Genomic DNA, 26797 nt, shown 5'->3' on the forward strand with positions numbered 1-26797 from the left:
GAATATTTTTTGCGGGCCCCCACACACAACACTGACAGCCAGAGCCCCACTGCCTGAGGCTGAAGCTCTGCCACATTTTTTTATACATAGCTTTTATTTAATTATATTTTGTTTATTATTATATATGCAAATTATTTTGATTGGGGTTTTATTTTTAGTTACATTTTATTTGTATTATGATAATTGGGGTTGTTAAAACAACATCTGGTGATAGGAGGGGCGATGTAAAAATATGCCCCATGGCAATGAAAAAGTGTACCCCCAGACATTTAAGGATAACTTGTTTCCATGACCGTTATCTATGTGCAGCTGCAAGCACACATGTTGTGTATTTTGTTTTGTTATGTGCTGAGGTTTGCAGAAACTGAGACATCTGCAAGGTTACTCATAGTCCTATTCATCTCTGCCAACCAGAAGATGTCATGCTACAGGGGTCAGAATAGCCAAGGAAGCAACTGAAGCTATGCTAGGCCTGTAGGACAGTGGTCAGTCAACTCAAATTGCACTGGACCTCCAACAGTCAGGCTCCAAGAGTTTGAAACACCCTGGGTGTCCAGAGCACAGATGCTTGGATTCCCCTCAGAGCTTTCCCAGTGGATGGTCAGGAAGTGTAGTAGGTAGTGGTGTACTGGAAATTGTGTTAAAATCACAAGTTATCACTGTAAGTGTCAGGGGTTTTCGGGTCCTGCATGTAGGCTAGGGCCCTCTGTAAGGACAGGTATGATCTGGGTCTTCAGTAATCAGTCTGCAAAGAACCAGCCTATAGGAAGGTAGGTTGGTAAATTTCTCTTTGCCTTAGGGAGCTTTGGTCTCTCTGCTTTTGGTTCTTGGGTGTTGGGGTTCTGGATATGTCATATTATATTGCACCTTCTAGAGAGGTAAAACCATAAACTGCTGTAACTACTCTGTGGTATGCCATGAATGTAACATATACCTGTTAAAAATCATAACTATAGTCCAAGTAATGACACTGTTCAGGCACTTGGCAAAGAGATATTTGACCTAAGCCTCCCTTATGGCTAATATGATCAGCTGTTTTCTGGAACATCAAAGGGGTGAATCCACCATAAAAAAATAAAGAATAATCACTCATCTAAAAACACTGAAAGCAGAGATTATCTTCCTGCAGGAAACCCACTTTAATAATTTGGAGACAGAGAAATTTAGGAGGGAGTGGATGGGGGAAGGGATGTTTAACAATTTTTCCTCCGCAGCCAAAGGTGTGTACCAATATTGTTTCACAAAAGACTCAATTTACAAATTATAGATGAGGAATGCTTTTGCTGGTGAAGGCTAAGATCTCTGACTCTGTATATAACCTAATTAATCCATATAGACCCAATAAAGATGAGTCAAGTTTTTTAAAATAAGTTTTTTTCCAAATTAATTAATATCCCACTAGAATCAATCATCATTGTAGGAGATGTTAATGAGATGTTGGACCTTTTATTAGAAAGGCCAGGCCAGCCCCCAGCATACACAATCACGTGCTAAAAACATTATAAAAGGTTATATGGAAGAATTTGCGTTTAAAAAATGTCGGGCACTTTTAATCACGTACAGATGAACAGAGAGAGGTCAAAGGTCCAAAAGAGTATCACTCAAATCAGAGTTATTACTAATCTAAAAGAGATCAGGGCCATGGAGGAATTAAGTCTGGGCAAGACTGCAGCCTGAGGGCCTACTGATAGAACCCTATCAAAGTTTCAAAGAAATTCTGGCCCCTGAGCTGTTACACATTTACAAAGATGCCTTAAAGAAAGCTCCATTACCTCCTATTCTGAGGGAAGCCGTAATAACTGTATTACTTATACCAGGTAAGGATGCGCAAAAGTGCAATAGCAAGACCCATCTCTTTAATCAATACTGATTTAAAATATTTTCAGAAGTATTGGCTAAGAGGCTTGAAAAAAGTAATGAGTGATATGGTTCACCTCAGTTAGGCATGGTTCAGATAACACACATCAGGTGATTAATGCTATGGTATTCCATCAACACTGTAGAAATTCCCATGCAAACATTTCACTTGCCCCATGCATGGGTCACTAGTTTAAACCAGCAAGTGACCCATGTCCAGTGCTGGAGACTTCTGCCCTCTCTTTCCCTGCCAGGAGGTGGATTGAAACAGGCAGGGCTTCTCTGTTCCATGCTCTTCTCTGGAACTGGCAGCCATGTCAATTTCCCAGCTCAGCCCTGTAACTGACAAGGCTGTTTTCCATGTAAACCAGACAGTTGTCCTTTTTTCTCTATTCCTCTCCACAGGGGGATAACTGCATGTCTTATTTTAGGGTTCTGTATTGACACACATCAGTGAGGTATCTGGGCACCTTCCATGCAAAATCAATACCTATGGCCCTCGTGGTCTTCATGGAGTCTGGCACATCTTCCTTTTTGGGGATGAAAAGTTCTGTTTGGAGTAGGGTGTTTGGGGCTGGCTGGTTTGTTTTGTGGGGCATTAGAGTAGTTGGGGGTGTCGATGCTATGAGTGTCATTCTTGTTGTGGTGAGAAGGGAAGTTTGGCACACACCATAGTACTTGGATGCCTTCCATATAAAGTCAGTAGTAATTGTGAAGTCCCTAGTGATTTTCATGAAGTCTCCGGCATGTTTACCTTCTAAGGTAAAAGCTCTGGAAAGGTTGTTTTGGCATTTGGGCTCTGGTTGGTTGGTTTCAGGGTTTTGTTTTGTTGTTTGGGGGGCAGAGGTGTCAAGTTGTGTCATTCTTGATACAGTGGAAAGGCTTTTTTTTTAGAAGGAAGGTTTTTCTGCATTTCCTAAAATACTTTTTTTTTTTTTTTTTAATTTGGTGGATTGTAGTGTGTGACACGGGCCTTCCCTTGGGGTAGAAAGTTTCCTTATGCCTGAGGAGCAGAGTTGGGAGAGATCTCTTAGGTGCCCTGAGCTGAGACTAAGTACCTTGAAGATGAGTGCTCAGCTCTTGAATTTGATGTGATGGTTTTGGGGTGCCAGTGTAGCCAGCAGAGGTATGTTGCTGATGAGGTGCGCTTGCTGGGTTTTGTACATGTTGCTGTTCCTCAGTGCTGTTTAATGTTCATGGTTATTACTGATTCCTTGGAGATTTGTTGATTTGTCTGAAGTTTGAAAACTCTGATCCTGACAACACATATGCACATGCTTAACATGATTCCTGTGAGTAAAGTTAAGCACATATGTGTCTACTAGAGTGGGGCCTAAATGAGAATTTCAAACGGATACCTGGCATCTCCGTGTAGAAGAGAGATCTGGGTGGACTTTTAGTTCAGTGCGAAAGAACTATACTTAACATTATGAGATTATGCTTTATGGTTATCTGTATCTACAACATGCACAGTCTCATTATTGGCCATTTTATTTAAAAGTACTCAGCACCTAGCAGCTCCCTCTGAAAATCTGGCAACTTCATTTAGTTGCCTATGTGGGAGCCGAGTTCTTAGGCACTGATCCTGCAAACACTTATGCTCATGCTTAACTTTATGGGCATAACGGAAGTCACTGGGACTACTCATGTGCTTACAGTAAAGCAGGTGTGTGTTTGTTCACAAGATCAGGGCCTTATTTAGGCACCAGAGTCAGAGCTGTTGGATGCACAGCTATTTTGAAAAATATATATGCAAGCATGTACAATTAAATAGAAATCATAATGATTACAATTGTTAGCTTTTAGAATTACCAACTGAGAATTAGGACCCTATTGTGTGAGGTGCTGTGATTTTTCTTTTTAAAAAATTGAACTGTTACGTCTTTTGCAAATGGCTGCAAATTATTAGATGCTAAATAGAGATGTGTACATCATGTTATGGAAATAATTAAGAATTAACTTTAGGCATCAGGATCCTAAGTATTAGACGATCTGGGCCATAGTCTAAAAGAGAGAAATTGGACTGGTTTAACTTAAAATCAATTTTAGCTAAACTGCCACAAACCAGTGTGAGCACGCTCTTTACTTGATTTGAAAGCTGCCTCATCAACCTCGCTTGATAACAGGAGAGTTAATTGGTAAAAACAGAAAACACCGTTAGTTGTGCAGATTTGTGTGCATAGACCAGTCTCTAGGCCTTGTCTTCCTCAGAACAAAGGTATGCTCCTACCTCGAGTTACCTAACACGGGTACTGCCCCAGTGCAGACGCTGCAAGGGGGCAGATCCAGGCAAGCCCTAGCACCTGATAGGTATTTAGGGGCCTGATTCCCATTGGCATAAACAGGAGCCTAAACACTTGTCAGCACCTGGACCCAAGTGCCCAGTGCCCAGTGCCCAGCTTCTGCCCCAACCTGCGAGCCTCCAGCCAGCCTGCCCGCACAGCGCAGGTCACGTGTCCACGGTCCAGCGAGCTGCTCTCGGCCCGGCCCGGCTCACGCGGACACCTGCAGCCACGTTTCCCGAAGCACGTGACTATCTGGCCAATGGGCGATCGCCCGCCCCCCCAGTCTAATTGTTGCCGCTTCCGCACCGGCTCGTGGTTCCGTAGCCGACCGAGCACAGGCGCCTGGCAGCCAGGCTGGGGGCTGCGGGCGGGCAGGTAAGCGGCTGGCGCTGACACTGACCCCGCCCTGCGCTGATCCCTCTCCCCAGCACCTCAGGCCAGTCCCCCTCCCCGGCCCGGAGCGGCGCGAACAGACTGAAGGGTGCTGGCTGCGCGGTGCTGCTTCTTCCGGCTCCTCACTGGCCTCCGCAGCGCGCGACACGCCCGCGCGAGGGGGGCAGGGCGGAGAAGAACAAACCCTCGTTCAAACCCTTTCGGCGCATGCGTGGTGGGGCCCCAACCCTCCCTCGTCGCCTTCAGCCCCTGCCGGGCGGGTGCGCCTCTGGCCGGTGGCAGGCAGCCGGGTGTGGGGAATCCCAGCGGCCAGGCAGAGCCCGCGAGCTGCGTGTGCACCCTGCTTCTCAGCACCGCCGGTCTGTTGGGGGGGACGGGACTCTAACTTACAGCTGGGCCTAGGGAGAGCTGATGTCCTGATGTTATAGAGACACTCCCAGTATTTGGGGCTTTTTCTTATATGGTGCCTGTTACCCCCCTACCCCCTCCGGATTTTGCACACTTGCTGTAGCTGGGCTGCCCCTTGGCCCTGGACAAAGAGGAACAGCTGCTATGTGAAGCCTGGAAGGAAAACGTCGTGTTAGTTATGCTGATATTTCACTTTGGTACCTTGCTCACTAAGATTTCAGTGAGGGCATCTCTTGAAACTTCTTCACAATTCTTGATTTTTACCATTATGATTATTCACTTTAATTTTATGGGATTTATGACCAAGGGTGGTAGCAAATTAGATTTTAAATTTAGAATAGATTTAAACTTTCCTGTTTGGGATTTCCACTGAATTGGGATGCCACTGGGAAAAGAAGTTAAAGTTTAAAATAGATGCATGGACCCAAATGTATTGGGGGTGGAATTACTAGCAAGCTTGCTTGCATGTCATTGCATGTCTCTTCAGAAAGGTCCAAGCTCGTTTCTATGGCTTTAGACGTCCAGCACCTTTTTGGGCAATATTGGTTGACAGTGATCAGTATTTCAATCTGAAAGCAAGATTTCTGCATCTGGTTTCTCTCTGGCTTCTAGACCTAGCAGGCACAACTTAAAACAGATGCTCTTTAGAGACCAGGAGTTACTTATTCTCTTCTCTAAGTCACAAGGTTCTGTTGCACTTTTACTGGTAAAACATCAGATGCACAATCCCAGACTGTTTCATGGTACAAGTCTATACCTTTCAAGTACTTGTACCAAAAAAATAAAATAAAACAAAACCCTTTACAATGTCTGTATACAGAGGAATTGGAGCTATAACTTTCTGTTCTGAAAAGCTAGAGGAAACCATGCCCAATCTAGTCTGAAATAAAGTTAGCACAGTAGTAATGTTGAATATTTAATGGTGTTCTTGAATATTTAGCTTTGCTCTTTAAAAGTTGTAGGACCCAAAATACAAAGTTAGAGGTCAAATCTATTAAGGCAGTGGTTCCCAACCTTTTTGAGTGTGCGGGACCCGTTTTCAACCACCAAACATTTCACGGACCACCACATGCTACTAGATGTTTTTTACACTCTGTTTTTAATGGAAATCTAAAGTAATAAAGAAGTAATATGCACTCAGTAATAATTTGTAATGTACACACTTTATATGAAATGATTTTTTATTTGAAATTGTACATTTCCTTGGTGAGGATGTTTTTCTTTTCCGCGGACCCCCTGTACTAGCCTCGGACCATAGGTTGGGAACTGTACTTAGGTAGGTTCCTTTTTTTATTTAGAGAGATTCTCTAGTGTGACTTGATTAGAATTTCTATTCAATGTACTTGCCCAGTGCATTCTATTAATCTGATAAGTTTAAGATAAATTCATTCATGTTACCTCTACCTCAAGGCTGCTACTAGGTAGAAGTAAGGGAAACTTGTATTTTCTTGATCAATTATTAGCTAGTGAGAAGGGGGAGCAAGAGTTCCAGTGATTATAGGATTAGAAGCAGAAGTTAGCACTTTGTTGCTTTGCAGTTGTATTCATAAGGAGAATTACAATTTCACCAAAATCTTGAATGTCTGAAGGGTCAAAACTTTTTTTCATAGTCTGTGCTCTGGTGATTTTTGCTTTACTTTTTCCTGTGATTGTGGTTTTTGTGATGGCCATAACCATTCCGTTGGGGCCATGTCCCAGTGACTATTATATCCATTTCAGTTATTAGTCTGAATCAATCTATTCTTCTTTTCCTGTGTGGTGATATTACTTTGATTATTCATTTTGGGTTTTTTTCTGTTAAGAGAAGATTTTTCATACATTCTACTTGTAAATTAGTGGTAACCGGTGCAACTGAAAACACATCACTCTCATTTTCTGGAAAGAGCTTTTATGAAGGTCATACTAGATACATTGTGCACACTCTGATTGCTGCATAGTATTTTCTTCGCAGGACATGACCTAAAACAAGTGTCTTGACACTGTCATATAAACAGTGACAAAACAGTTTAGACTCTGGCTTCTCCATTAGACAAATGGCTTCTCTTTGCTATTTAGCTGTCCTGAAACATTCACCTGTTGAAAATGTTTAAGGTGCGTCCTAGGATTCTGACTGAACTTTTTCCTTTGCTATAGCTAATATCTTTATGCTGAAGAGTCTCAAACCTACCTCTTTTATAGATGGTTTTCTTCAATCCAAACTAAAATTTCTGCCTGTCTTTATGACGTCCCCTCATGGATGTCCAGCAGTGAGCTAAAACGTAATATGGCCACAACCAATTTCCTGATTCTTCCCCCTTTCTCTTACGATGGCCAACACAGCCATCCTCCCTGTCACTCAATAATCTTAACTTCATTTTTGACTTGGCAGTTGCCTCTGACATCCAGACCCATTTATTAATCTTGTCACTTCTTACTGTCTTCAAGATCAATCTTTTCTCTTTGCCTATGCAACCAAAACTCTGGTCCCAACCCCATTTACCTCATACCTTAACTATTGCAGCCTCCTTCTCTCTTGTTTTCATGACTGCAACCTTGCCCCCCTCAAATCCATTCATAATGTTGCTATTAAGATGATCTTCTTGGCACATCACTCTCAATCAACTCCCTCTAAGTCCTTCCGATGGCTCCACCCTATCTAGCTGACCAGTTATTGCAAAGTCAGCAACTACTTCCACTTCATCAGTGGCAACAGACTCAACTGCCCTCTTCTCTGCCAAGCACTTGTATCTTCTTGCATGCTGCCTCTTACACGTAGAGGGAAAAGCTCCCCATTCAAAATATATAAAGTCATTCCCTTGTCCTTCTTAACATCCCTTCTCAGAACTAGTCTGTGCCATAACACACACAGTATACTGCAACCTAGAACAGCGAGGCAGGTGGAGAGGCCCCTGATCGGCTAAACATTTGTACATTCTATTATATTTACTTGTGGCCTTATCTCCCTGGTCTGCTTGTTTACCTCATCCACCTGTTTCTACTTGTCTTCTAGGTTGCAAGCTTTTGGGGCAGCCACTGGCATTTATTGTATGTTTGTAGAGCACCCAGCACAATGGGGTCCAACCTGGTTGTGGTTTTTAGGTGCTATTGCAATCTAATTGTTTAATAATGGTATGGATAAGCATTTGGCTTCCAAGCTGTTTCGCTCCAGGTGCATGTGCTCACAGGCTCTCCTCTCTCATATATACAGCTCTGTTGATGACCCTCAGTCCTGACCCACAGCCCCCCGATTCATTCAACCTTGGGTTCCCCATATGCTAAACCTGCTGTGATACCCCTCAATCCTGACCTGCAACCCCTTTATCAATTTCAGCCAGCAATAATCCTAATATTTCTCTGGCTTTTTTAACTGTCTTGAGAAAAGATCTCTATCAAGTGATACCTGTGCTGATAATTCTGAGGGTATGGCTACGCTACAGGACACTACATTGCACTACTAGTGCAGATACACTAAACTGATTGGAGAGAGGTCTCCTGCCAACTTAATTACTCCAGCCCCCGCAAGCAGCGGTAGCTATGTCAGTGGGAGAGCTGTCCTGCCGACATAGCACTGTCCACAGCAGCACTTATGTTGGTGTCACTTACTTCACTTGGGGGGGAGGGGGTGGCTTATTCACACCCGAGCAACATAACTTAAACCGATGTAAGTTGTAGTGTGTACACAGCCTGAGTCTGTTATGGTAGTGAATGAATTGTTCCTAAAGTTTTTTCGCTTTAGAAAGCTGCTGAATTACTCACCATAGTGACTGTAATATGGTGGTTCTGTAAATTTGTAGTACTTCCTCTCTGAACTCTTCTTTCTTGTTCGAACTTAGTGACTGATGCATGAGACTTTACATTCGATTAGTAGTTATTGTTTGTATTGCCGAATCTGAGACTGGCTTCAGGAAAGTAGAATTTATACAGTCCTTTCACAGATGTGTTGGAAGTACTGAGAGTGGCCATCTAGATCTCAGCAGGAAGGGCATTAAAATCCTCTGCTGACATGCCAGATCAATAAGATCGTCAGTGTTCAAATTCGGAATCCCACTAGCATGGCCAACCCAGTCCACCATGGTCTCGCGATTTAATGGGCCCATATAGTCTTGCCCATGGCCCTAGCCTATTCCAGTGTGTACACCTGGAATTCATGCCTGGTTTTATTGGGCTTATCCAGGCCTGCATACTGCACCACTGTGGTGGTCACTGGAACCATTGGTAGCCCACTCACTTTCTCCTGACTGAGATCCTTTATGGACAACTCATTTTCCCCTAACTCAGGAGGGGTGGAAGGAGAGACCCGGTTTCTTCCTCTGCGGGAGTCTGACTCACTACTGCTTGAGTCTGGAGTCCCACTCCCAGAGTCAGAGCTGGAGCTACAGTACGCTCTAAATTGCCTTCCCTTTAGGGCAGCAAACATACCCTTCACTTCATGTAGCTCTGCCTCCAATGCATGCCTCTCGCCGCTGAGTGGTCTGCACTACTCTTGTGGGATTCTCTCAATTCCCATAGGAGACTCCTCCTAACCATTGTTCAGACAGGTTAGCGATCCCCCAGAGTCAATGAGTGAGTCAGTTGGAAATAAATGAGTTTAATTATAAACACAGGAGTAATATAGATTTTTAACTAGTTATAAAAGGACATAAAAACAATTAAGCACAAAACATAAAACATAAACGAATATAAGAAAGTATTAAAAAGGCAACTAGCTATAAAGATCTAAACTAATACTAAACAGACCGTGGTTCCCTGACAGGGAATCAAACCCTGGTCTCCCACATGGCAAACAGGGACACTTACCACTATGCTACACAGACAACTAGTTGCTTGTAGGAAACAGAAAGGGGTTACACAGACAACTGAAAAGCACAGAGGCAGAAGCAGTTAACTACATGAGGGAATGCTTTCACATAGAGATTTCACAGACAATGAGTTAATTACAGGGCACAGAAGGGGGAAGGGGCAAACAGGCAGTTAACTGCAAGGGGCAAACGGGGTTTAAAACAGAAACTAAAAGAGAGAGAGGGTTAGCAGGGGGGGGGCAGCTGTTGTTTTCAGAGCGAGTTTAAAACAGAAACTAAAAGAGAGAGAGGGTTAGGATCTTACCAGTCTCAGAAGGAAGAGTTGCAACATGACACCCAGAAGCTAAACAGCAACACAGAGCAGGCTTACAGGTTCCAGCTTGGAGTCCAGGAGCAGGAGAGACAGGCCAGCTGATGGGTCTGGCAGACAGTGAGTTCTCTCACTGGAGCCTGGGGCATGCCCCGGCTTTATACTAATGGCTTCAGGTGACCGTGGTTGCTCCTGATTGGAGGGGAGACATTTGAACCAGGGCAAACCTTTGGCTGGGTGGTGAGCCGACCGTTAGGGTGGCTGTGCTACAGGTCAGGTAGACAGCTGCTCTCAGTCACCTGGTCAGTTTCAGGAGGAGCAAGGAAATTGCCTAATAAGGTCAGTTTCAGCAGGAGTGAGCTAATGGCCTAATAAGGTCAGGTCGAGGTTTTACTGATGCACCAGGTGGGTAGGTGGGGGCGAGAGGTGGACATATCAGGTACTGTGTTGCAACAACCATCAGCTTGCTGACCTCCTTTTCTTTGTGCTACAGTGCCTCAGATAACTCTTGTACTTGTTTCTCAAGTCTGACTATTTTGGCTGAGGTTCTGGGCAGTTAGTCACTCCCTCTTACTTTGAAGCTCACTAATCGGAGCTTCTTTCTGGGCTGCTTCACCCTGAGCTGAGCAACTTGAGCCTCTAGCTCACCCACAGATTTTTGCAGCTCCTTGGGTGCTCTATCTAAGCTGTACCACAGGCACATTTCATCTTTTTCTTGGATGGCCGTGGTTTGCCAACCATGAACTCTGTAAAACCTGGTACGCCAACTTCCCCTTTGCCCATGGGATCCTTTCCTTTTCCCACATCCATGAGATAAGAGTCCAGGCTGTTTTTATTTATCGGCTGCACCCAACTGGACAATCCAAACTTCCATGTGGAACTCATTTTCCTTGACAGTCCGATCAGTACCTTCTCAGCGGAAATCTCCACGTTGTTCCCCCTGCTTCTCTTAGCTTGTGAGCTTAATGAGGGCAAATGAGGGCAATGCTCTCTCTCTGACAGCTCCTTCTGGCTGTCACACTAGCCTCAGATTTGCCACAGGGCAACTGATCATTGGATTCACCACTGGAATCCGCGACTCTTGTAGGCCGCCTTTGACCCCAGCCTCTGTTATCAGCGACACCTGCTGTCTCCTTGATACTCAAGGCCATTGCAGGCTGCTCTGAGCTGCCTGTCAGCACGCTCTGCTGCCCCACAGGGAGTGTGTCCCTGTTACACCAACACCATTCCGGTTGCTCTCACAACAACTACAGCGCCTGAAATCCTCAGCCATTGAGCGCACTAGGCTACGCCGTATGTAATACATTAGGTTACTCGGAGACTAACCAACTCCAGTTCCCTGGAGTGATATCCCTCGACCATATGGGTCGGATCAACTCCAATAACAAACAGGGGTCCCAGCCTCTCAGCCAGTGGGCTGAACTTAACCTCACCGAGTGAAAGGAATCTTACTCATAAAATCACTAAGGGGTCCCTTTGTGGTTGCCAGTTGTTACGAGGAATTACAAAAATGACACCAAAACCCTCCTCATAATTTATTTCCCAATGGTGTACTTCAGTTAGTTGTCCCCCTCCCGTATCTAATCACCGGTTGACCTTATGAGAAATCACACTGATCCCAAAATAAGGTTAACTAGAATAGCAATTTATTTGGGATAACACAACAAAAAAATCACTCGGGGTTAAGAAAGAGATGGAGGTGAACTCCACGTCCCATACTCGGAAATTAACCCTTGTCCCCAAGTTCAGTACTTTACTGTTTTCCTTCTCTCTTCCACAGAGTGCTGATCTCAGCGAAGCGATCAAGAACTGGAACATGGGAACTCCGAACCACAGGACTACTACAGGTAAGTTGGTATTCAGGTGTGGAGGCTATCCTCTTCTCCTTCCAAGAGGTGATGATCTCCTCTGCTGCCTCTTGGGCGGAACAGCTCTGATCTGACAGGCACAGGGGCATTTATGCTCTCCTGTTGCCAGGCAGATTTTCACTCAGCTTTTCCCGCCAAAGATGTAAAAAGGCAGGAAAGGCTCCTTAAAGAAGGTATTCCAATGTGGAGTCCTAATTGTTGTTTTTCCTTCCCAAAATGGCAGCTTACCCTACCAGTTATCAAACCTGAACATTTAACTATTATTATAAAACAAGAGAGAGGGGATCCCAAAACAGAACTCTCACCCAACAGCATCTTCACCCAAAACTGACCCTGGAAGAAGCAGACAGCTGCTTTTATCTTACCTGCTGGGCCCTGATTGGCTTCTCCATGCTCCCTTCTAGCTGTTGGAGGCTCAATCCTCATTGGTCCCCCCCAGAGCTGATCCTGAGTGGCCTGTTTAGGCAGTTCTTGGAGATCTGAACTCAGTAATCTTCTCCCAAAGGACACCTTTTTCATGTGTGGTGCTCCAAGGTAGCAGGGCCTCTGGAAGGGGACAACAGATACTTGGTACAGCCCCAAATGAGGAGCCTCCCTCTCCTAAACTCCCCTGTGGAGGAACACGTGCCCTCCCCCCCCCCCCCCCCCCCACGACATTTGGATCCACGGTGCCAGTGACTGGGTGTGCAATGTCAGGATCCCATATGAGACAATTGTGTTCTGCTAGAGTGAGTTTGTTTCTTTACTGGAACCTTGCTCTCTGACTTTTTTTTCCAGCTGCCCCACGTGGTGTTTGGCTCATTATCAAGGCTGCCTCAAGTTCTTAATCCTCAAGCAAAAAATACCAGACAGCTATACAGAAGGAAACTGTAACACACAAAGTTTGCATTCCTACCAGTCACCTTGAAGAGTTTATGTCACAGGCCTGTGACTGAACATAATGGTCCTGATTCAGCCCTCAGGTTCCTCGCACCTGACCTTTTGGTGTTTAGTCTTACTGAGTTGCTGTTACAGCCGGGGCCAGCGTGAGTGTTTCTTTTATCAGCATTTGTGGGCCTGGGAGAAAGGACACCGCATGTGCAGGGGATCAGGAGAAGGGATGTGGGCAGAAACATAGAGGGAGATATGGGGGGTGGAAGAGTTGATGAGAACATTAAGTGAGGGGGTCTGGGAGAGGGGAGACCCAGCCCTAGAGATGCTCAGGGAGTACCTTGCCTTAGATCTTTTGGATTGAGAGAGAGACCCATAGGAGGATGGAGATAAATGCTGGGAGTGAATGCTGATTTCACCTCATATGTATGTTATGAGTGGGGGAAGATCCCAATGCTCTCTGGTTAATTTCTAGTGTAGATGGTGCAGTTTTGTTTCTAAACTGGAATTGTAACAGAACTGTATGTAGGTGAAGGACTGAGACCACTCAGGACTAGATCCACAAAGTGATTTAGGTGCACCTAAGTCCAAAATTTAACCCACAAAACCCTGCTCACCTGCCACCTAATCCTGAAGGCTCCTAGATTTCGACTAACAAAGTCCCCATGGTGTCTAAAGATCTGGCTTTGGATGTGAGCACTGCTCCTTCAGGTGCCCAGCTCATGGTTGAGCCCCAGCAGGATTCTCAAAATAGGCATTGCCCCACCTGTCTTGCCTGCAGGACCCAATCTAGTTGGTGTGTTCAGAGACTGCCCAAGAGATTGGGCCCTGCACTCTTCACCCAGTTATTAAAGCACTCACCCAGGAAGTAGGAGAGACCGGTTCTATTTTCCCCCCCTCCTGCCTCATGAGGCAAAGGGATTTTAACTTGCATCTCCCATGTCTCAGGAGTGCCCTCAGCACTGGGTCATGGGCTGTTCTGCTGTGGGTCTCATTTTACCCTATTCAAATTGTTTTTCTTTGTATAAATCATTAGTCATTGGAACAGGGACTTGAACTTGTCTCCCACGTCCCATGCATCTGCCCTCATCACTGGGCTATAGACTTATTCTCATTCTTTTTTGGCCCAAGGATTATTTATGCAGAATGGAATGTCTTCAACTGGAGAGACTGAGACCCACTTAGAATAATAGAATCATAGAATATTAGAGTTGGAAGCGACCTCAGGAGGTCATCTAGTCCAACCCCCTGCTCAAAGCATGACTCACCTCAGCTATATCATCCCAGCCAGGGCTTTGTCAAACCTCAGCTTAAAAACCTCTAAAATATCCAGAATATCCAGTGGCCCAGCGGTTAGGGTGCTCTCCTGAGAGCTGGATTCAGATCCCTGCTGCACATCAGGCAGAGGGGGGAATTGAATCATTTGTTCTTCCATGGTATTTGCAAGAAAGAGCTTAAGTACCTAACTCCAAGAGAAGGTTCATGGCTGTGAATTCCAAACACAGATAGGGGCCTCCCTTTGACCTGGACCTAGGTGCCTCAGCCACAGCCCTCTAAGAGACTTAGCTCAAGCTATAACTTGAGTAGGGCTCGGACGTCCACAATTGCAGCACACAGACCCTGAGTCAAATAATCCTGTCCCAGAGTGCCTCATGCTCCTATCCCCAATGTTGACATTCTAGCCCTACAAATGTTGTGCGCTGTGGGAAAGTTCTATTGCCCACCCTGTTTCCTAACTGACAGTGCTATTGATTGGACTCAGGTGCCTACATGGGTATATAAACTGCATAATTAGCTCCTTTGTGCTCTCTTAGTTCCTTTTAGCTCTAGTTAGCTCTGTTAGCTCTAGTTAGCTCCTTTAGTGCTCTATTTTAGCACTGACTCTGATTCAGGAAACCTGGTTCTGTTCCTGGATGTGCTGCTGGCCTGCTGGGTGACCTTAGACAAGTCACTTCTCCAATCAGTTTCCCCTCCTCCAATTTGTCTGTTTAGACTCTTCGGGGCAGGGATTGTCTCCCGCTGTGTGTCTGTGGAGCATCCAGCACAATGGGGCATCTAGGTTCTACCTGAATATAAATAAAAATCTAGCAGTTACTAACAGAGAGATTAATTTTTCACTTCCTTCAGTGAGGCCATTCCCTCTAGAAAACCCAAAAAGAATTCTCAAAGGATCAGCTGATAACAAATGCCCAGCAATTTATAATGTCTAATTATAGATCACATCTCAATTCTCTTGAATTAGACATGGCCATCATCATATATACTTATAAAATCGCCTCTGTCCTCACAATTTTTTCAACATCTGTCCCCACCTAGTGTGTCTGTGTCTTTTGCTAATGATGTATATATACTTTCTAATGGTCAATTAGATCTAGCATTCTTTGGTTTTCTACTCTATTGTTTAACACTCGTATTACAGTAACCCAGTTAGGATTGGGGTTCCATTGGTACTGCACATACACCTAGTGAGAGACAGTCCCTGTCCTGAGGAGTTTAATTTACTATAGCAATCTTAATGTTAACAAAGCTTCTTGTCTATTGAAGAGCTGCCCTTGCTTTCAGGTTGTGACTTAGTGATCCTGCAAACACTTAAGCACGTGCTCGTGACTAGTCTCATTCTCTCAAGTGTAGTAAAACACATGCATGAATTTTTGCACGATGGGGTCTTGTATTTGAAGCACTTCCCATTCCCTGTAACTCAAACACCCCTGCTGGGATCCCGTGGAGAAAGGGTGGCTCAGTATTTAGGGTGCTAGCCTGGGATTCAGCACATCTGGTTTCAGTTCTCTGCTCAGCCACAGACTCTCTATATGACCTTAGGCAAGTCATTTATTCTGCGTGGTCTGACTTCTTACAAGCTATACCAAAGCCAACTGGAAACTTTGTTTTCTTTTAACAGGCCCTAGCCAGTGTCCAGATGTCATTCCTCTGTCTGTGCTCGAAGGTGGCTCTCTGCTTTTCCCCCTTAATATCTCTGCGAAGTCTCTCACTATGTCAAAGTGCAGCACCTCAACATCCAGTTGCAAACAGATAGTGCTCGTCTGGAACAGGAACTCAAAACTGCTCAATAGCACCATTTCCAAACGAGTCTCTATGCCTGACAGACGGTACAAGGTGGAGAATGCTTCCAAAGCTGATGCAGCGGATTATAAGATCATAGATGACATATCTGAAAAGTGTGTGGCTCTTATACGTCTGACTGTAAAAGGTACATTCTGTATTCCATGCCTAAGTAACCCCTGTGACTCCAGTTGTTCATTGTCTCTGGCCAGAGGGAAGAATTTTATAATGTACCTTAGTATCTGAATGAGACTGTGACCAAACGCTGAACAAGTGTCATTCATATTTCCTCTGAGCAATAGAACAGGTCTGTTAGCAACTGCACTCATTCGACTGTTCTCTTTGCTCCAAATACTGTTCATTACACTGATCACTCCTCCTGCGGGACAGTTTGTTCCTGGTCAACACAGAGCAAAATTTCTACCTGGGGACGCAGTACATCTTGGAGAAACATGTAAGAAACCCCAGTGTATTGATTGATGGAATAAGAAACGGACACTTCAGGTGTCACAAGAGCTGGTTGGAAAATGGTGAAAAATCAAAAACTGAAATATTTTAGATGAAAATCAAAATGTTTCAATTAATAAATGCCACTGCAGTGTCTCATAGGTGTTGTAATTCGTCTGTCTTGAGCTTCCTTTCTCCTCTCTGGATTGGGTCCTTGGTCAGACAACGTGTCCCATCATGTACCATGGATGATGGGAATGTACCATGGGAGATGAAGTCTGGCTGGGGAGTCTGGCCCATACAGTGGAATGGGAGCGTGAGGCACCTGAACTTCAACTCCTGTGAGGCATCTTGCAGCACTTCCAAAGTAAAATGTTTATTTTTATGTGTTCATTTTTTGAATGAAAGACTAAAATTTTGCATGGAAAGCAGATGCTTTCCAAGAAAAATTTTGTTCGAAATTTTCATCTAGCCCTGGGAATTGCAAAAGAAGGTCCTGGGTTGGTATATGAAAATAAAACAGGACTGTCCTGGTAAAAGCAGGCTGCAAGGCCACTTTAACAGGGAACCATGGAGCATCTTAAACCAGAAAACCCCATCTGTGTGTGCGCAGGTGTAGCTCTGAGTGTTAGAGAAGCAGGAAATTCCCCAGCAGTGAACTAAGGGTTTGACTGACGCTCCTGCTAACACCATCTGTCTTGGATTTCAGGGCCTGGGCATTTGCCTGGAAATAACTGGATTGTGCCGGTGCTGGTGCCAGTGGTGGTGCTGGTGCTGGTGCTGGTGTTAGTGCTGCTGATTAGGGGACGTACAATCCTACGTAGAGGGACTCTTGCCATCTTACGCTTGCTCCTGAGGATTCCTTGCCTTTCTACCAACATTGCTGCCTCCCAGTCAGATGGAAGCTGTGCTGCTTCACAGGAACTGATGGAGGTAAAGAGACACCTCAAAGACACCAGCAGTAGGGACCAGCTACTTTGATGGCTGGGAACCACCTCAGTATCTAAACCTTAGACCTAGTCTACAATGACAAGGGAGGTCGACGTAATGTGGCTTACATTGACCGCCTAAAGTATGTGTCTCCACTGGCATGTCAGTTCCGCTGACCTAAATCGTGATAAAATTCGACTTAATAAAACCACCTTTGCAAGTGGCATAGCGCTGAAGTCCAATTGTATGGGTCGAATGAGCATCAGCGTAGGCAGAGCACAACGTAAACCAATGTCATTGGCTTCCAGGAGGTGTCCCATAATGCTCTGTTCTGACCGCTCTGCACATTCGCAGTCTGCTGCACTGTGGCACGTAAACAGGAAATAGCTCCTCCCCGCAAGCCCTACGACGGAGACATGGACAGTGTGGTGATGACGCTCAGTAGGGCAAGGGAAAACGAGAAGGGAGAGGCAAAGGACACGCCCCTGTACTTTGGGGTGGGTTCTGCTCATTGTGTACATGAATTCTGTTGCACTGTTTTCCCAAACCAGTGCTGTGTTACTTCCTTCCTTTTATTAAAAGGTTCACTTTCTACACTCAGACTCTGCTTGTGAGAGGGGCAGTATTGCCTTTTGGGGGCACCCAGGGGATTATGTGTGATTTCCCAGCTGACTGGGTGGGGCTCAAGCTGGTTTGGTGTTGTATCATTGACAGGAACCCCTAGATAGAGAACCTGGCCCTTGCTGCTGCTGCTGACTGTCTGACAGAATGGTTACATACAGGAGGCCTGTGATATGTAGGGGGTCAGATTAGATGCACTAATGGTTCTTCTGGCCATTAAGTCTACTAATTTATGAAAAACTGAGTGTGGCATGGGAAGCAGCCTCTGATGTTTTACTAGCAGCCGGCTTGATCCCCAGACTCAGTCATTGAGGGCAGGACATCAGCCTTGCAGGGGAGGGGTGGATGTGGCAGTGACATCACGCAGGCTTTTTGCAGACCTCCGCCTGATCTCACAGAGAGACCCTGACATCAGCCAGGCAGGACAGTGATGCAGGGCAGGGGCAGCCTCCAAGACACCTGTGGCTTTGTTGCAGCAAGTCTTCTTGAGTTCTTTCCTTGAGGACAGAGAATTAGGGTGTGTGTGAGGAGGAACCTCTTTGGAGTTTTCTCCTTTCCTACTACTGATTTTACTTTTACTGTCCCTGTTAGAAGGTAAGAGGTTTGGAACCTGTTCAGTCTGATCTACCTTGTGCTGGCTGAATACTAGGCTCAGAAAACACTAGGTTAAGGTGGCAGAATTTGATTTCCTGCTTAGGGCTTTGTCCCTTAGAATCACTGGGGGCATGGAGGTTTGTCATTTTTGGTTTCCCTTTTCCTCTTTCCGTCCATACTTTCTCTTCTGCTTTTGCTTCTTTTTTTCCCTTTTCCCTGCTTCTCTCCCTCCACCAAGGAGGTTTGTGTTGGGGGAGGGGTTGATCTCATTGTGGGAGGCCCTCACAATGAGGTGGGGCTGGAATAGTGCACTGAGTATGATCCAGTGGTGACCTGAGCCATCCTTGGGACATCTGATGAGACCCCTCAGCCTCCCACCTCTCAGAGGTTCAATGCTGATTGGTGGGGGAGGGCTATTGACAAGGAGTCCTTTTGTTCTCTTTTAAGACCAAGCAAATAAGTCATAACTAATCATGTATGTGATTAATCTTGCTACTTTACTCCATTAATTGTTTCTGAGGAGTTCATGATTGTTCTAGTTCTTGTAAAATATTTGCTGAATAATTACTATGAACAATTGTTGGTCTGTAGTTCATTTGAGAGCACTTCATTCTGATCAGTCAATGTATGAAAATCAAGGTATGACTTTTAGTTTGAAAGTCAGGACTCTTGCTGGAGTAAGAGGGAAGATTTCAGATAGCTGTATCTCCACATGAAATAGCCCAGAGGAAACAGCTCAGCTGAACTTCAGGAACATAGTCTGAGTCCAGCTTTAAACAGACTTTCACTGGAATGACTGAAAACAGTAAAATAGAAGCCACCAAAAGGCTGCCCAGGTCAACTGAAAAGGATGAATCTTGTAGCAATTTATAGGCTGTGGCAAATGACCGTATAGGCCTGGTGGGTATGAAATTTGAGACAGGCCATTTTAATCCCCCCTAGATGGAAAGCATTAGCACAGCTTTTACCTGTTAAACTCAATGGGGTGTGTCCAGCAAGCAAAATACCAAGTAGCACTTTTTTTTAGCTACATCAGCCAATCGCTCCTTGATCCTTTGCCATCTTATAAATAGAGGGAAATGAAATCAGTTTAATCCAAACTCGATGTGTATTGGATCATAAAAGCCCCCAACAACCCAAGAAGAAATCAGCAAGGAGAGAAGCCACCTCCTGCCCTGCACTGTATGCTGTCTTCGAGCTCTTTGTGTTTTTCGATCTTTTTCTTTGGATCTGTTTGTTCATTTCAATTTTTACAAGTAGCCAAATTGCAACCTGGCCTTGTCCCCTAGTAACCTTTAGCAATAAACAAGGGGGCAGAGGGCTTGTGACAGGAGTAGCACAGCTTGACTGGAAGAAAGTTGATTGAAATGCTCCTGCAAAGCTGATCAGAAAATGAATTGTAATAGTGTGTGCTCCTGTCTCCTGCTGCTTGGCTGAGCTGTTGAGCAGTGTGGGAAGATAAATAATATTAGAGAAAGCATTTTTTTTTTTTTGTATAGGTGAACATTTTCACACTCAGGGGGCCTAGAGTTAGGCCTCTAAATCTATTTCTGGGTAGTTAATTAAGTGGCCTGATTTTCAGTTTTGGTAAACTTCAGTGGGAGCTGCCACCTCTGAAACTGAGACTCAGGATGCCTGAAGTCTTGACTCCCAAATCCACATTTAGGGAGTGTGACAAAGTCAGGCTGACGGTTGCAAGAGGCTGGTCTTATTGGGTTCCAGAGTGTGGGTGGGCTTGTCCACTCGCCTAAGGGGAGGAGCTACTGAGCCTGGGACTCAAAATAATTACAGAGGGGTAGCTGTGTTAGTCTGTGTACAGCAAAAACGAGAATCCTGTAGCACCTTACAGACTAACAAATTTCTGTGGGCATAAGCTTTCATGGGCATCTGATGAAGTGGGTTGCAGCCCACGAAAGCTTATGCCCACAGAAATTTGTTAGTCTTTAAGGTGCTACAGGACTAAAATAATTAGAGGGCAACAAATGAAAAAATAGGAACAGGCGTGAAGGTCAAAGGATCAAAAGTAGGGAACCTGAAAGGACATTGAGCAGAGAACTTCAGACAGTGCCCACTCAGAGGTGTCGAGGGAGCCAGCAGGACAGTGGCCCAGAGGAACTCTGCCGAGATACAGGAATGAATACAGGAATGGAAATAGACCCCACAGTCACAGAGCACCCTGTCAGCCAACATCCTCTCCCTGTTATAGATGGCCTCTTTGGCTAGTGCTAGGAGACGGTTGACGAGGAGGTCTCGGGATTTCGTAGAGCCACAGATAAGGTGTGCATAAATTGGAAGGTGCGGGGAGAAGTGCAGCCAGAACCATAAAAGAAGGATCAGGAGGAGCTGGAAAGGGGGCTGCAACCTGGCACACTCAAGATAAGCATGCACAAAGGTCTCCATGCTGCACAAAGGGCAGGTATCACTGTGCTCACGGTTCTATGAAGGAGATGCCAACTAATATCCCTAGTGGGCTGTGGGCCCAAGGTGGAAAATGGACTGACCCACAGGGGTTCCTCACCCTCAACAGGTGACAAATGGTCCCACCACTTAGTATCAGAGCAGGACAGGATGGTGAGGAAATGGAATGTGGAGCACAAGCATGTACAGATGTGCCCTCGGTACAGTTCAGAAACACCCAAAAAGGAAAGAATGCACAATCAAGAATGGTTTACAATGGAGACTTCACAGAGAGGGCAGCTAGTCAATGGAGACTACTTTACCAATGGGGGTGGACCCCCACATCATAGCAAAATCTTTCTAGAGAGATGGAAGAAGCTATAAAAGAAGGGAAGTGACATCATCACTTGACTTCCCTTCTCTCCCACCACAACTCACACCCAAAGGAATGTCTGGAAGACAGACTTTGAACTGGAGAGGGAGTCCCAAGCTGAAGGAAAGGTCCAGCTTGTGTATTAAGGATCTGTACTTGCTTGTTCCATCCATCAGGGTGAAACATGGCTTGATTTAAATCCTGTTTAGTTTATTGGAACGTAGACTGCAAATTTTATTTTGCTGTAGTTAATAAATCTGTTTTATATTTTATCTTAAAACAGTGTGTCTTGGTTGAAGTTAGAAATTAGAAGTGATGGAATAGATAAGACAGAATCTGTCTGGGAGAAAATCACATTGGGGAAGAAAACTACTGAAGCTTCCCCTGGGATAGTGCTTGGGGTGTGCTACAGACCACCAGAATCTGATTTAGATATGGATAGAGACTACTTTAATGCTTTTAATGAAGTAAATACTACTGAGAATTGTGTGATTATGGGAGACTTTATCTTCCCAGATATAGACTGGAGGACAAGTGCTAGTGTAGGACCCAGATTTTCCTGGATGTGCTAGCTGATGGATTCCTTCACCAAATAGTTGCTGAACCAACAAGAGGAGATGCCATTTTAGATTTGGTGTTGGTGAGTAGCGAGGACCTAATAGAAGAACTGGTTGTAGGGGACAACCTTGGTTCGAGCAACCATTAGCTAATTCAGTTCAGACTAAATGGAAAGATAAACAAAAATAGATCTGTGACTAGGATCATTGAGTTCAAAAGGGCTAACTTTAAAAAATTAAGGGAATGAATTGGGGAAGTGGACTGGACTGAAGAACTCATGGATCTAAAGGCAGAAGTGGCTTGGAATGACTTTAAATCAAAGTTGCAGGAACTATATGAAGCCTGCATCGCAAAGAAGGGGAAAAAAATTATAGGCAAGAGTTGTAGACCAAGCATCTCAGACAGGTGATTAAGAGAAAGCAGAAAGCCTACAAGGAATGGAAGATGGGAGGGATCACCAACGAAAGCTACCTCTTGGAGGTCAGAACATGTAGAGATAAAATGAGAAATGCCAAAAGCAAAGTAGAGATGGACCTTGCAAAGGGAATTAAAACCAACAGTAAAAGATTCAATAGCCATATAAATAATAAGAAAACAAAAGAAAGAAGAAGTGCGACTGCTAAGCGCTGAGGATGGGGTGGAGGTTAAGGATAATCTAAGCATGGCCCAATATCTAAACAAATACTTTGCCTCAGTTTTTAATGAGGCTAATGAAGAGTTTAGGGTTAGTGGCAGGGGGGCTAATGGGATTGAGGATATGGAGGTGGAAATTACCACATCTGAGGTAGAAACCAAACTCAAACAGCTTAATGGGACTAAACTAGGGGGCCGGATAATATCCATCCAAGAATATTAAAGGAACTAGCATGTGAAATTGCAAGCCCATTAGCAAGGATTTTTAATGAATCGGTAAACTCAGGGGTTGTACCATATGATTGGAGAATAGCTAACATAGTTCCTATTTTTAAGAAAGGGAAGAAAAGTGATCTGGGTAACTACAGGCCTGTTAGTTTGATCTCAGTAATATGCAAGGTCTTGGAAAAAAAATTGAAAGAGAAAGTAGTTAAGGACATCAAGGTTAACGGTAATTGGGACAAAATAAAACATGGCTTTACAAAAGGTAGATCGTGCCAGATCAATTTGATCTCATTTTTTGAGAAGATAACAGACTTTTTTAGACAAAGGGAATGCAGTGGATCTAATTTACCTAGATTTCAGTAAGGTGTTTGATACGGTTCCACATAAGGAATTGTTAGTTAAATTGGAAAAGATGGGGATTAATATGAAAATTGAAAGGTGGATAAGGAACTGGTTAAAGGGGAGACTACAATGAGTTATACTGAAAGGTGAACTGTCAGGCTGGAGGGAGGTTACTAATGGAGTTCCTCAGGGATCGGTCTTGGGATCAGTCTCATTTAACCTTTTTTATTACCTGACCTTGGCACAAAAAGTGGGAGTGTGCTAATAAAGTTTGCAGATGACACAAAGTTTGGAGGTATTGCCAATACAGAGAAGGATCAGGATATCATACAAGAAGATCTAGATGACCTTGTAAACTGGAATAATAGAAATTGGATTAAATTTAATAGTGGAAAGTGCAAGGTCATGCATTTAAGGACTAATAACAAGAATTTTTGCTATAAGCTGGGGACACATCAGTTGGAAGTGACAGAGGAGAAGGACCTAGGTGTATTGGTTGATCACAGGATGACTATGAGCCACAAATGTGATGTGGCCATGGAAAAGGATAATGCGGTTCTAGAATGCATCAGGCGAAGTATTTCCAGGAGAGAGAGGGAGGAGTTAGTACTGTTATACAAGGCGCTGGTGAGACCTCATCTGGAATATTGTGTGCAGTTCTGGTCTCCCATGTTCAAGAAAGATGAATTCAAACTGGAACAGGTGCAGAGAAGGGCTACTAGGATGATCCGAGGAATGGAAAACCTGCCTTATGAGAGGAGATTCAAAGAGCTTGGCTTGTTTAGCCTAACCAAAAGAAGGTTGAGGGGAGATATGATTACGCTCTATAAGTAATCAGAGGAATAAATACTAGGGAGGGAGAGGAACTATTTAAGTTTAGCACAAATGGATATAAACTGGCCATCAGGAAGCTTAGACTTGAAATTAGATGAAGGTTTCTAACCATCAGAGGAGTGAAGTTCTGGAACAGCCTTCCAAGGGGAGCAGTGGGGGCAAAAAACGTAGCTGGCTTCAAGACTGAGCTTGATAAATGTATGGAGGGGATGGTATGATGGGACAGCCTAATTTGGCAATTGACTGAATGATCTTTGACTGCTGGTGGTAGATGTGCCAGTGACCTGTGAAGGGATGATAGATGGGGTGGGTTCTGAGTTATTACAGAGAATTATTTCCGGGTGTCTGGCTGGTGAGTCTTGCCCATATGCTTAGGGTTTAGCTGATCGCTATATTTGGGGTCAGGAAGGAATTTTCCCTAGGAAAGATTGGCAGAAGCCCTGGGGGTTTTTCACCTTTCTCTATAGCATGGGGCATGGGTCACTTGCTGGTGGATTCTCTGTACCTTGAAGTCTTTAAACCATGTGTAAAGCTGGCTGGAATAGGTATTATTTAACATCAATATGTCAAAATTACAATAATTCATGAAATAGGCCATGTCAGGTACTGTTAGAAAGGTGATAATTTGCTCAGTATGATTATATTGTGTATGTGTCATATCTGTATTGGAAGTTATGGATATGTTTGATATGTCTGTATTTCAATTTGTGTTGTTTCTGGTCCACACCCCAGACAGGACAGCTGCAGCACTAACCTGCTTAATGGGCCATTAAGGAAACTCACAGGTGCAATTGGCCCAGGGGAAGAAGCCAGGGATACACCTGATGAGTCACCAGGATTTACTCATGTGACCCTGGATTCCATCTTATTTCTGTACATTTCCACAAGCAGCATGGAAAATGCCAAGGGGCTTAAAAGGCAGCTGCACCACATCCATTTTGTCTTCAGTCAGTCTTTAGTCTTCACACCTACCTCTGGATCAACTCATGTACAACTGAAGTGTGAAACAAAGGACTGAAGCCCATCCAGGTACTGGATGTACACCAGAGAGACTATACAAGCCTGCAAACTCCACAATTATTCTAGCAACCTGTTATATATGGACTTTCAAATCTTTTGTATGTAACTGATTGCTTTAAACATTTAACATTTCTCTTATAGTTTGTTTCTTTCCTTTTATAATAAACCTTTAGTTTTAATTACTAAAGGATTGGTTGGCCATGTGGTATTTTGGGTAAGATTCAAACTTATATTGATCTGGTACTGTGGCTGACCCTTTGGGGTCAGGAGAACCTTTTTGGTAAAGAGCATAGAGTTTTAAATAACTGATCTCTTTACTGGACCTAGTGGCTGATTGGGAGCCAGAGACTGAAATGCAGTAAAGGGGACTGTGTGTATTTTGTTTTAGCTTCTTGCAAACCAGTGTTGGGAATCAGAAGCGCTGTTTGTGGCTGGTTTGGAAGCCTGACTTCAGTGTCACCCACCAAGGCTGGGAGAATCTGCTCTCCTTTTGCAGCCTGCCCTGAACTTGGCATTTTCAGGTGGTCTACCCTAGGCACGGACAGTCACACCATGATTTGAGGACTTCAATAACTCAGTCATAGGTTAGGGGGTCTATTACAGGTGGTGGTGGATGAGGTTCTGTGGCCTGCATTGTGCAGTAGGTCAGACTAGATGATGATATTGGTCCCTTCTGACCTTAAAATCTGATAGTCAAAGTATTTGGGAAATCTCAGCCTAGTTAACAATGATTTGTGCATATCCTCTCCACATCGAGGGAGTGGCGGACTGGTTAATAAACTTACTCTGGCTAGGCTTCTGACCAGAGCAAGATGGTATAATTCTGGGATACAGTGCTGGAAAGCTGGGGAGAATTGGCTGGGCCCCGTCTATTGTTGGTTTGTGAGTTGCTCGGCAAAGCACCCATGTGCTCAGTTGGGTGTGTCCCTGCCTGTGTAGGTGCAGTGCCTGCCAGAGGTTTGCAGCTTGATACAGCATCACAGGGTGAGAGGGAGCCCAGAGGGCTCAGCAATCCCACCGTTTCCAGGTTGCACCCCAGGGGATCCCATCACACTACCCTCAACACACACTTGTATTGTTGTTGTTATTTCTTAGTACTTCCTGTTAATGTGCAAGGCACATATCTTCTCTGTAATTTTATTCCTTCAAAGTTCATTAAGGATTACAGGAATCTTATTTTTTTGACTGCTTTGTGCATTTCATAATTCTCTTATGCTTAAATTTAATTATTTGAGGAGAGAGTTCTAAGACTAACCTGTCCTGGCTGGAGTAATTATCATTATTACTTTTATTACCATATTGTGCTTTGTCATTCATTATTTAAAGTGGTAAAATGAAATAATAGTATCCTTCTAGATTGTAAATTTAGCTTGTACTCATCTTAGCAGTGCCAATTTAAAAAAAAAATAGCTAACAACATAACATTAGACACTGATGAAGGTTGTTTATTTTCAAATTGTATTTTTAGTTATATCTGCAAAATCACTTTAAATTTGTACAAAAATAAATGCAGTTCCAAGTATGATACTAATAACAATGATGGAGTCAAATTTTAGTGAGTCACATACATGATCAGTAAACATAAATGCCAAAATAATTAGAAAAATAAATTCCTGTTATTAATAAAAGAGAACTTTAATCATGTATGTTAAAATTAAGTAAATACATCTCTAGTGGAGTGAAAACAATTGTCTAAAATAGAGTAGATAATGGCAGTAACACAGAGTGTGTCTGTTAGCGAAAGTAAGCAGATTTTATTTATATTTATTTTTCTCTACTAAAGATAGTGTACAAAGTATCAAACTTGTGTTTCTGATATCTGTCCAGAACTGGCTCCAGAACTGATACCTCAAGGTTTGGGATTGGAAATATCTTCCTGTTTTAACTCCTGATTGTTCTAAATTTACATATACACTTAAAATGTGGCTTTAATTGGAGTTTGTATATTTTTTTTTCTTTGTATAAGAATTAAATACAGTGCTCCTGTCAGCTAA

General features: G+C 44.0%; 1 protein-coding gene across 1 annotated transcript; it reads left to right on the forward strand.

Moving 5' to 3' along the window:
* The first annotated feature begins 4426 nt into the window (after positions 1–4426).
* Positions 4427–26735, forward strand: LOC137167550 (uncharacterized). Its single transcript, XM_067569771.1, has 6 exons — positions 4427–4517; positions 11812–11878; positions 12677–12924; positions 15669–15977; positions 16986–17209; positions 24516–26735. Exons 3-6 carry the CDS (start codon positions 12840–12842, stop codon positions 24534–24536), a joined length of 639 nt encoding a protein of 212 aa, XP_067425872.1. The 5' UTR covers positions 4427–4517; positions 11812–11878; positions 12677–12839; the 3' UTR covers positions 24537–26735.
* Positions 26736–26797: the final 62 nt, after the last annotated feature.

Source organism: Emydura macquarii, unplaced genomic scaffold (genome assembly GCF_026122565.2).
Source record: "Emydura macquarii macquarii isolate MOO-44397 ecotype Brisbane River unplaced genomic scaffold, CSIRO-AGI_Emac_v2 contig_2935, whole genome shotgun sequence".
Lineage (NCBI taxonomy): Eukaryota > Metazoa > Chordata > Testudines > Chelidae > Emydura > Emydura macquarii.